We start from the raw sequence: 11,962 nt of genomic DNA, 5'->3' as shown, positions 1-11,962 counted from the left end.
CCTGGAATGACCTAATTGGTTTTTTAACTATGAGACAATGTACTGTTTGATGGTCAATACGTTCACACTGTACATCAGACACCAATATGATTTCTGATGTAGGACCCTGTACATCAGACACCAATATGATTTCTGATGTATGGACCCTGTACATCAGACACCAATATGATTTCTGATGTATGGACCCTGTACATCAGACACCAATATGATTTCTGATGTATGGACCCTGTACATCACACACCAATATGATTTCTGATGTATGGACCGTGTACATCAGACACCAATATGATTTCTGACGTATTGACCCTGTACATCAGACACCAATATGATTTCTGATGTATGGACCCTGTACATCACACACCAATATGGTTTCTGATGTACGGACCCTATACATCAGACACCAATATGATTTCTGATGTAGGACCTGTACATCAGACACCAATATGATTTCTGATGTATGGACCCTGTACACAGACACCAATATGATTTCTGAGTAGGACCTGTACATCAGACACCAATATGATTTCTGATGTAGGACCCTGTACATCAGACACCAATATGATTTCTGATGTATGGACCCTGTACATCAGACACCAATATGATTTCTGATGTATGGACCCTGTACATCAGACACCAATATGATTTCTGATGTATGGACCCTGTACATCAGACACCAATATGATTTCTGATGTATGGACCCTGTACATCAGACACCAATATGATTTCTGATGTATGGACCCTGTACACCAGACACCAATATGATTTCTGATGTATGGACCCTGTACATCAGACACCAATATGATTTCTGATGTATGGACCGTGTACATCAGACACCAATATGATTTCTGATGTATGGACCCTGTACATCACACACCAATATGATTTCTGATGTATGGACCCTGTACATCACACACCAATATGATTTCTGGTGTATGTACCCTGTACACCAGACACCAATATGATTTCTGATGAACTTCATTGACAGTACATTATACTCCATACAGAAATGTGAATAATAATATTCTCATATCAGCTGACAACAAAATGGAGATTCAGACTAACAGGGTGTTCTTGAAAGAGAAGCATTGTTGTCAATAATCAACTTTTTGGCAGTTACACCTATTTGTTACAAACAGTGACAATAACAACTTACATTCAATTGAAGAAACAACTGCTGTAACTTTTGTAAACATGTCATTATTTTTTGTTCCACAACTGACATACATTTTGCTTTTTTTTCTCCTTCCTAAAGCTTTCTGCAGTACAAAGGACTGGTAAACACAATGCATTCTGTACAACATAATGCAATGTTATTGTTGTGAAAGGAATTCTTATGCAGAGTAAATTCCGTTGTCAACAGTATTATTTGATATTACACAAAGGCTGTGTTGGCAGGTTAAACAGTAGACATTCTGACATTTGTTTGGAGTGGAACATCAAAATGTAGTTTACACAGAAGTCACAAATATTCAAATATACATCAAACGTTACTGCTAGACAGCTTTTTGTATCATCATGTTACTCGGAAACACAGTTTTTTTAAAAATCAGACGTAGGGAAGAGCTGACCCAACCCTACTATCAAAATGAAAGTGACCGAGCCAACTCCTGTGTCTGATTTCAATTTGATTTGCTCAATGACCCTTGGTATTGAAACTCACTTCTGTTTATAAAACAGACTTGTTATTCAAATGAAATGAAAAGAAGTGCAGAGACGAAATATTTTTTTGATACATGTATTAAACCTAAACACAACATGTCAGGCTCTGTGAATACTGGAACAGGAATGGTAAACTAGACAAAAAAGGTTACATATCATGATATGGCACAAATGAAGAGTCTTACATTGCCAAGCAAATACCATAACCTCATCAGAGATTGACGAATGATTTCACATATGATACAAAATAAGTTTTCCCCTTCTGTAGGGCTATAGTTGCCGTCTTTTCTTCAGATTTTGCGACAAAGTCTGGCAGAGGTATTATCAAAATCACAATATTTAAAGATGAAAAGAACAATATTTACATATGGCATGCTTCCAATTTTATTCAAAGATTTCTATGCTGACGCTGGTTCATTTCTTGATAGAACTGACTTTTATAATATGTTGAAAGCGACAGAAACATTGGAAAAAAGTTTCTAAACATGAGACATAACAAAGAATTGATTTTACAGAGCCTTAATGTCTGCATCTGATACAGATTATGTCTTGATACAATGATACATGTACATCAATATGCTGTGGAAATTGTTTGCCCGTTTTAATTTTCAACAACTTGGTTCAATAAGAACAGCTGCCCGAACTGCGTAAGAATTGTACATTTTTTTCAAATTGTCAATATTTCACTTAAGGCAAAAGCTTACAAGAGAAAAGACACAAAGCATGTTTTATTTTAATACACCTCTGAACATCGCCCCCTTGAGGTGACCTCTGTAACAGACGGCAGTACAGTGCTGAGCGAGATGAGAACAGGTACCAAAGAGACTGTCATTATCATTTCTTTTACAGTGACAAACTACCTCTTTAGAAAATAAATTTTGACATATTTTTGCTTCAATTTTTTGTCTTTTGAGAACATAGAGGTATGTGCTGCGGCTCATTATAACTATTAAAGTAAACTATCAATTCATAGAAAGGAAGAAAGTGAAAAATGAAGGCGAGAAAGTGATATAGCTTCAATACTGTTTTTTACCCCATTTACTGATACCCTACATAGAAGATAAAATATTTGCATAATGAAGAAATAGCAGCCTCTAGGTTATTACAATGCTTGTATAATAAACAGATTTCTCGACAGAAGTTCAGTCCAGCGTTGGTATGCTTGATCATTTGTGATAAATATCAATAATTTATGACTGCAATTTTACACATAATTTATAATTTAATTGATCAAAGCTCCACCTAGCTTTGCCCACCGTAAAGCTTACCAAACATCTAATTAGATTTGAACATCAAATTTCCCCCTCCAAAATAACCCCTACATCCCCAGCCCCTGGAGGGAATTTACCATTTTACACTGAACAGAACTTATTTAGGGTCCCAGTGGACTGAAAAAGACTAAAGAGTCCTTCTATCTATGGCTGTGTTCTTTACACATTAGACTATACATAGAAAATGGTTGTAATATGAAAAAAATGTTGAAATACATGAACTTTGATTTCTGAAGTTATTTTCATACATTTCCATAGTCAATTGGGAGACTACAATCACACGCTGGTATAACACAGAAATAATCATTCTGTATCCGTACAGTTAAAATTGGCAGTTTCTTTCAATGCACAGCTTTTCCTATGTTTTAAATAGCTACACCAACTAGCAGTCTTTACAGCTAGTTGCATCCATTCATGTATGGTGCGAAACACGTACAAGAGTTGAGAACCAGTGTTTGGTAAATCTTGAAACATATTGGGTGATCATATGACAAGCCCGAGCTAACCCATGTGAAGAGAAAGACGACCCATATTAATGCAACACGGACATTTTAAAATGTTATGAACAATCAACTAACCTCTTGAACAAAATGCCAGCTTTGTTCTGTGTGTACAATGAGAAATTCTAAGTACTCAGTATGACTTGTCATGCAACAACAACAAAATTACATTTTTCAAATCTCGTCTACACTAACAAATATTTGTGACCCTCTGGGCATAGAAGATTACATTCTGGAAGGATAGATCTATTTACAAAATGAGAAAAATCGGTGCATGGTTCAAAAACCTGGAAATGTTGAATTGATGGATGTCAACTGGCCCACCACCTTCCCCATATACACAAAAGAACAGGCCTCAATGATAAGGATATATCGATGTTGGCTGTTCCACTGAAGCGGAGTGTGGAGCAGGAGGGAGCAACAATGCTGATCACTGAATAATACTGTAATATTGTTTGGTTAAGTATAGCTTGATGACTGGAATTAACAGAGTAATGCTTGTAACTTGTTTACATAATGCAGATGTCTGGTATGATTTTCAGCACCTGTTGTTTTCAACATCTGTGACCTATGTGTCCCTGTATGACTAAATATCTGTGTGCCTTATAAGGAGATATGGATATTAATTATTCATGAAAAGTTGATGTTTATAAAGTTCACAGGATGCTGTAACATGAGAGCAAGACAAAGTCACAGAAGTCGGAAATTTTCAGGTCCGGATTAATCACCATTAGTTCTGGAATCCTTTTGCGGATACTGGTATATGAGGAATGAGTTCATGCCCGGAATATTGTGGATGTGCACCTGGTGTTCACATGATGTATTCCTGGATCACTGAATATTGTAGCTGTACACCTCGTGTTCACATGTCATATTCCTTTGTCACTGAATATTGTGGTTGTACACCTGGTGTTTACATGATGTATTCCTAGGTCACTGAATATTGTGGTTGTACACCTGGTGTTCACATGATGTATTCCTGGGTCACTGAATATTGTGGTTGTACACCTGGTGTTCACATGTCATATTCCTTTGTCACTGAATATTGTGGTTGTACACCTGGTGTTTACATGATGTATTCCTAGGTCACTGAATATTGTGGTTGTACACCTGGTGCTCACATGATGTATTCCTGGATCACTGAATATTGTGGGTGTACACCTGGTGTTCACATGATGTATTCCTGGATCACTGAATATTGTGGGTGTACACCTGGTGCTCACATCATATATTTCTGTATCACTGAATATTGCATCTTCTTGTTTGCGACAGAAAACATCCAATTACACAATGTGGCGTCATCCTGAATCACTCCACATGATAGATCTTTCAACAAAAAAATGAATGACTGGTGACCATAACCTACGAGTCAACAGCACTTTAAATGAAGAAACGATCTTGTTTTTCATTCTGATATAGGTCTTCAGATTCACAAAATCATCTCACCGTAGCTGAGGGATCTGCAATGAGCAGTGTTGACGTACAATGCATTCCTAGTTTTAGACCCTGATGATGCGCACAAGTTTCCAATATGGTACTTCGCTGTGTTTGAAGTCCCGTATGGTCGCTGACTTTTTAAAAACCCTATGACACTGTCATTGGATGTCCTTTAGAATGTTGAGTTGAACTCTGCCACAGAATATACAGAATTCTGTACTTTACATGAAACAGATACAGGTACAGGAATTATTACAGAACTTCTTCTGTGACCAAAGTGAAGAAATATGCATCAGCAAAGATAAACAAGATCCGATCTATATCAACAAGCACACTTATATATAAAACAATCACTTGTGGCGAAATGAGCTTCATATATAGGAAATTCATCTTCTGTGTCAAGACGTAAATAAATTAGCTACCTCACTGTACATGTACAAACAAACACAAGTTCTTGCGATTGTTAAGATTCTTGGATTGTGATTGTGATTGCTGTGTATACTAGCTCACATCGGACATTGCCACGTCGTTCCCGTCGAGAAACTCACGACTCCTGTTGCGGAACCTCTGCCTGGGGTCCGGCGGCGGCATGGGCATGCTGTCTGGGCTGTCCACTGAGCTGCTGGAGTGGCCGTCAGATTTGTTTGGCTTAGCTCTTCTCTTGGAGAGCTGTACGGCATGCTCCTTTTCCATATCTCTCTCTGTGATTCTTAGCCTTAAGCTCTGGAGAGAAAAATGTACAAAATATAAATGAATAAACAAATGATGTATAAATAAACAAATCAGTCAATAAAGTATCATAAATTATGAAGCAGGACTGAAGATATAACGAAAATACTATGCCGGGAGGCTTTACAATACTGCATGCAGTTCATATTTCTGATACAAAATTACCGGTAAGCACAGCTGTGTGGCCGAGTTTCTCAAACCTTCAAACTGTGAAATTGCTGTCTCTTTCTTTCTCTTAAGCCAATCTGAAGTCAACGCATTCAAAACACACAGTCAACATAACCGCATGCAGGCAATCACTATGAATGCATATCACTGCTATCAGCTTATTTCAGTCACAAACTCTGCCATGCTTATGATGGTGCATGTTCCAGTTGAACTAGTCAGTGTAACTCAGGTTTGTGTGTATTGTACAGACCTTCAAACAGTCAAATTCTGCTCAGTCATGCTTTTTCGATCAGGTAATGCTCTACCAGTTCACAATTTGACCTGAGTGAGAGTCTAAGATGAGCCAGACACAAAAAGATGACTAAATGCAGAACACAGCATAAACAGCTGTCACGAGAAACACTGAAACACCTCATTGAATGCCAATGGCGAAAAACCCTGTTCACTTTAAAGAACTGTCCGGTACATGAGGATAATTTTCATCATAACTGATGGGAATTCAGTAAAGAAGTTTGTGTCACCTCTCTGACAAGGAATTCCTCTTCCATAACACCATCTGGTATGTTTCTGAGTCTGTCCATGGTTTCGTAGAGACCTTGGCTTTTGGCAAGCTGATCAGCTCTACCCAGTGTATACCTGAATAACACCAGAGCTATACGGAACATGACTTTGACTCCTGAAATGGTTAAAAAAGTAATTGATTGAAAATAAAGAGGTCATGGTGCAAATTTTTGAGCAACACATGGTTCCTCTATCACCAGTTGGTGATAGAGGGACCGTGGACAAGACAAGCACGTAATTGCAAACTTACTGATCTTTGATATTTAAAATGGCTGCAATTTTTTGTATACTTTCTCTTTCAAAGAAAAAAATTTTGATTTTCAGAGGAACAGGATAGAAACACCTTGATTTTCGCTACATTAAATTCAAAATAAGTCAACATCTAGCTTTAGACTGGCACAGAATTGTAAGATTCCTATAGCTAATATGCGTGTCCAAGAGGTGCATTCTGCCTCAACTTTTCATAAACCAAACCCATCATTATCAATGGTGATTGTGGACCTGTTTATAGGAAATTGGGGGTGAGCAGGTTAAAAACTGCTTTGCCTGCCTGATTGTCACGAATGTACTGACCTTCACAAAGGAACATGTCCCAGACTCGAAGTACAGATCCCCATGGCAATGTTCTTACAAAAACACACATGAACCACTCTGTCATGTAGAGTATCGGCTCCACTTTCCATTTTTTCTGAAATGAAACCACCACAGAAAATTTTAGTTGCAGATTACAGAACTACTACACAAAAAATTAAAAGTATAATAATGCAAGAGCTTGTGTACTGTGATTTGTTTTTTATGTTCTATGTCATTTTACCACCGCTGGATACCCTCATGAAGTTCAGAGTGCTGCTTGTTTTTCATCTACAAGATGAAATATAGGACTCTTCAAGGATACACAATTGTCAGAGGTGTAGCTGAGGGCTTCAACAGATGGAAAATAATGTCACATTCAAACTTTTGTATACCTGTTGATATTCTGAATTACTGGGGGCTACATATAGCCAGTAGGAATTGATCTTGCGAGTTTTGTACACATGCCGATTATGCCAGAAATCACATTTCATATCATGAAATGATATTATCCATCTCTGACCATGAAGAAAAGTTGTTCTCCATGTGAATATTCCAATACTGAAAATTTCAAATTATATATACATTTCACAGCTTTAACTATGTCTGCAAGAAGAGTCACGGTACAGTGCACTGGCAAAATAGGGATCACCCGATAGATCACATGATTACCATGAGCCAATCACTGACACCTTTTCACTGTGGAAGCATTTTTAATTATATGACATGGAACTTCACAGCTGAACCAAAGTGCTTTGTTTGACTAATGCAGAAATGAAGGAAAAGCTTACCAAATGTTTATATGTATACGGAAGGACTTTTTTCAGTAATCCAAATAGCACATCTCGATCCACTTGTATGGCTTCTAGACCTGGGCTGAAGTATCCTATGAGATATTTGTCGCATATTGATACCATCATCCAGAATGCTTGCTGTCAAAACAAATACAAAAAGTGAAAATCAGTATCTATATCTCTGTCCTGGGATTTCTTAATCAAAGAAGTACAACTGAATGATATTCATAGGTAATACGCATTTTTGTCAAACTGACAGTTACACTTCACAGGGGTTGATTTGAACAAGACTGGTAATGAAATCTGTTGAAATATCTCCATTTCGTTTTGCTCTGTTTAGCTCTGCAAATACCGTGTGCTACATGGCATATTGACCCATTTCAACGAACAATGGAGTACACCATGTTGTGAAAGGAACCAAAATACAGAAGTGCTGTAACTGTGGAATTTGCAAATACCCCTGGTAAAGAAATGACAGTATATTTTTCACTGTTAGTTCCCCTATAACATGTACCGGTACTAGTATAGATGCTGTATTTCTGCCCTTTGTCTCAGACCTGTCTGGTGCATCATGCAGCCATGTGACTCACTCTGGTAATCCTCATTCACTATTGCCAGACTAACTATTTCATTGTACGACAACAAAGAGAAAGCACAACCCATAACACCAAATGTAAATACAAGAAATGAAACTTCAGTTTTTATCAAGGGCTTAGTATAGTTGTATATTGACTTTTCTAAACATTACTTTTGTTGTACCAGTATATGAGTTTTACACACAGTATTCTGTTACCATGAGATTGTACATCAATAATTTAATGAAGCCTTGTTCTTTAGTCTTTTTGTCATTTCTTTGTTTGCTTATAAGCTACTGAACATTACAAGCAATTACCATAATACTTGCGAGGTGACAGCAAAAAACTTCAACATTTCTCAGTGAGTGTAAAAACAGCTACTGACAATACTTTGTTTTGACAAAAGTTGAGGTGAAAAAAAAGCATCATAAGAATGGCGGCTTGTGCTTTGAGTGTGTTTGTTTTTGCAAAATAGTACTTCTTACCTCCACTGGCATGTGCATGAGTAAGACTGCTGCAATAGGAGCCATAGCCTGGCAATATCCGTCCCTTGGATTGTATATGCTGTATGCTTTAAGTACCCTGAATAAATCTTGTTGACCATAACCGCCTCTCTCCGCGAACATCTCGTGCCATGGAAACTGACGATGAATGTCCCTTTCAATCTCGTCAACCCATCGCGGGTCGCCTGGCATGGCGTCAATTTCCTAAATTGCAAAACAAAACAGATCCTTCAGAACACTGAACAAATTTACATTGCTTATACAAGTACTTAGTAGTGTAAAACTGCCAGTTGATGTATCTGAATTAATAACCATGCAGTCACTTAAAATAATTGAATCAAATAAACTAAACAAGGCCTGTATACTATCTATACTCCTTATTAAAGCCATATGTGGACTTAAAGGAAATCTCAGAACAGTGACAAAATGTTTCTGAAGTTAAATGTAGGAACTGAAATTTTACAGGAATAAATATCACAATTAGAGATTTATATTGATATGATTACATATACTTCAAATGAAGTATATTTACATCATTTTTATTGACCAATATAATCAAAAGCAGCAACAGCTTGATCATTGATGTGTGTTTCCATTCATCCTTACTTTGTATGGGACGGAACATTTCCAAATATTAGACACTGAGAAGGACGACAGGATTCTAAATGGGAAATGCTGGAAAAGTCTGGTGTCATTGACTGTTCTGTTTGGCAGCTGTAAATCTTTCTCATCTCAAGGGGTGACATTTGTCCAAGACTGTCACATTACCAAGTACCATATAGTACAGTAGAAAACGTGCTCAAATTGACAGACCTGAGATTTTACATTGAGGAAGAGATGTAACAATGAAAATGACTGGTTAGTAAACTCAATCAGTTGACTGCCACTGTACAGTATGTATCAGATCACAGTGTCTCCATGAAGGAACAGTGGCTAGATGACAAATAATTGGAATTTAGTTTAAATTGTTTTAGGGACACTGGAGTTATTTATGAACTTCTTTTCATTTTGCTTTTCTAGAGTATTTAGACCGGGTGGAGCCTGGATGACACAGAAGAAACAGATGTATGTTCTTGTGAAAATAATTGCCAAGGAAAGCTGATGACCTTTAATGTGATGACCTTTGACCCTGAATATACTGTAGTTAGTTCAGTTCTCCTGTATTGATTACTGGAATTGATTTAATAATGTTGTAATAGATTGCCTGAGTGGAAATATGTGATCTTCTTTCCATTGGCAGATATTTTTGAATTCTTTTCGCTGTTGCCACTAAATCACACATGTGACGTGCAAATATTGTACTAGTTTTATGAAAATATTCGCTCTTTATTGTTTGCAATGTTTTCATCATCAAGATATAACCCCTTTTAAGTGAAAGCTTCGAAATATTGTGTCTGGAGATAAATAATTTGAAGTGCTCAGTGGACACGCTTTCAACATCACACTCTGAGTGATTTTCCTGAAAAAAGTTGGAGCAATTTGTAAAAATTTAGAATATAGTTCATAAAAAAACCTGAGGTGTGAGGTATCTACAACAACAACTGTTTCATCACAGCTATCAAAAGTTGTTCTAATGTTTTTCATCATCTTTCAGATTTTTTTGATGACAGTTTAAATTATTTTTTGTCTGCAGAAAACATGACCATGAGACAAATTTTGTGCAATGGGTTAAATCTGGAATTCACAGTACCAAGGTAAAAACAAAACCATGTGCACAAACGCTCATAGAAATACATTTATTTTCATACGCATGTGTACAAATGGGTTTGTTTGTACCACCACACAAGATATCTTGTGCGAACTGAGTCTGTAGAACGCCATGCATCCTTTTCATTCTGGAGTAGAACCATTGACAAAACATTTCCCACTTTGATGACAAAATGTGATTACACTTTGATTCAAGTTCTCAGAGCTTTTGTTTCTTGCTATGAATATTTTATGCAGGGCCCATGGCAGACATAATTGACATCTGTTAGCAGTATTTAATTAATTTCAGACCATGATGAAAATTACTTTTCATTAAAAGCAAATCTGACAAATAAATATGATACCATTACACTGTACAGATGACAATATGTTAGATGACTCTTGTGCAAACTGACACAACATTTGGCAATATTGATGATGAGAACATATTCTGATATAATTCAAGTTTTATAAGTCTTTGTATTGTGTTCATGATTTACTATTCTGGGCCCGTGGTAGGCATTATATGACATGAACTGTGGCTGTAAGTGTATCAACTGTAATGGCGACACGTGTTGTTCTGGTCACTGCCCACGGCCCTACCTCGGAAATAGCATCTCACTGCCAGGCATTCTTCCAGAATTAATTGGCATTTTTTGAATTATGTCTGGAAGGTATAACAGGCATCTAACGCAAGCAATGACCTCAACTGATGATAACGTGTCTGTCAAATAATACTCCGTGTGGCGTCCAACGTACATGAATGCCAGCTTAAAGCAGTCCATACAGCTAATAACACCATGTATTCTCAGTCACTGAACTCTTTAAAATTCCCTGTCTCTAATCAGTGATGATTCCATGCTTCAAAGCATTTCTACCTCATTTCATGATTATGAATACCAACACTCATATTGTCGAAGGGAATTTCAAGCTTGGTGGGCCAGCCAGTCACACAAGCATCATACATATTCATGCTGACCAACTTCATATTTCTCTTCATGGCGCTTACAATACCAACCGACCACTAGATTCATCTACGCTTTTGAAAAGACGTTTATGAAAACTTCTCAGCTTTTCTTTTTCACTTACATCAAATTTTCCTTTGTTTTTGTCCATCATTTTCTTGCTTCCACTTAAGTATTGCCAAGCCCTGGCTCTGAGTGCTGGTGGTAAACCTTTGCGACATCTTTGTTTCACCTGAAATGTCAAGACGAGAGACGACACTGAATGAGACAAGTGTGGGAAGCAACACTTGGTCAACGGAAGGGCGCACTTGAGTGTGTTGACATCTTAACCCTCTCACTTCTATTTCCCTTTCTAGAGGTCCAACTTTACCATAGCAAACAATGGGATTGGTTCAAACCATGGCGGTGAATGGGTTAAAATGTCTTTGCACAGACCAATGAATTTGACGTTCCATTGGTTGAAATGCAGGAACAGTTATGGCTGTAATTGTATCACACAGAAAGCATGCAATATTAGCACACACGTCTCCTACACCACTGAATG

General features: G+C 37.3%; 1 protein-coding gene across 1 annotated transcript in view; it reads right to left on the bottom strand.

The window, feature by feature from the left end:
- Positions 1-1,066: 1,066 nt before the first annotated feature.
- LOC139144971 (TBC1 domain family member 10B-like) overlaps positions 1,067-11,962 on the bottom strand; it is a 46,551-nt gene continuing 35,655 nt past the window's right edge. Inside the window, exons 3-8 of the mRNA XM_070715835.1 lie at positions 11,543-11,650; positions 8,750-8,971; positions 7,687-7,827; positions 6,899-7,013; positions 6,286-6,440; positions 1,067-5,590 (exon numbers count right to left, since the gene is read on the bottom strand). Coding sequence (XP_070571936.1) covers positions 5,369-5,590; positions 6,286-6,440; positions 6,899-7,013; positions 7,687-7,827; positions 8,750-8,971; positions 11,543-11,650 — 963 coding nt within the window. The 3' untranslated portion in view covers positions 1,067-5,368. The remainder of the gene's footprint in view (positions 5,591-6,285; positions 6,441-6,898; positions 7,014-7,686; positions 7,828-8,749; positions 8,972-11,542; positions 11,651-11,962) is intronic.

The sequence above is a fragment of the Ptychodera flava genome, chromosome 12 (assembly GCF_041260155.1).
Source record: "Ptychodera flava strain L36383 chromosome 12, AS_Pfla_20210202, whole genome shotgun sequence".
Lineage (NCBI taxonomy): Eukaryota > Metazoa > Hemichordata > Enteropneusta > Ptychoderidae > Ptychodera > Ptychodera flava.
The sequence above is the reverse complement of the archived record's forward strand: the minus strand, read 5'-3'. Positions and strand labels throughout refer to the sequence as shown.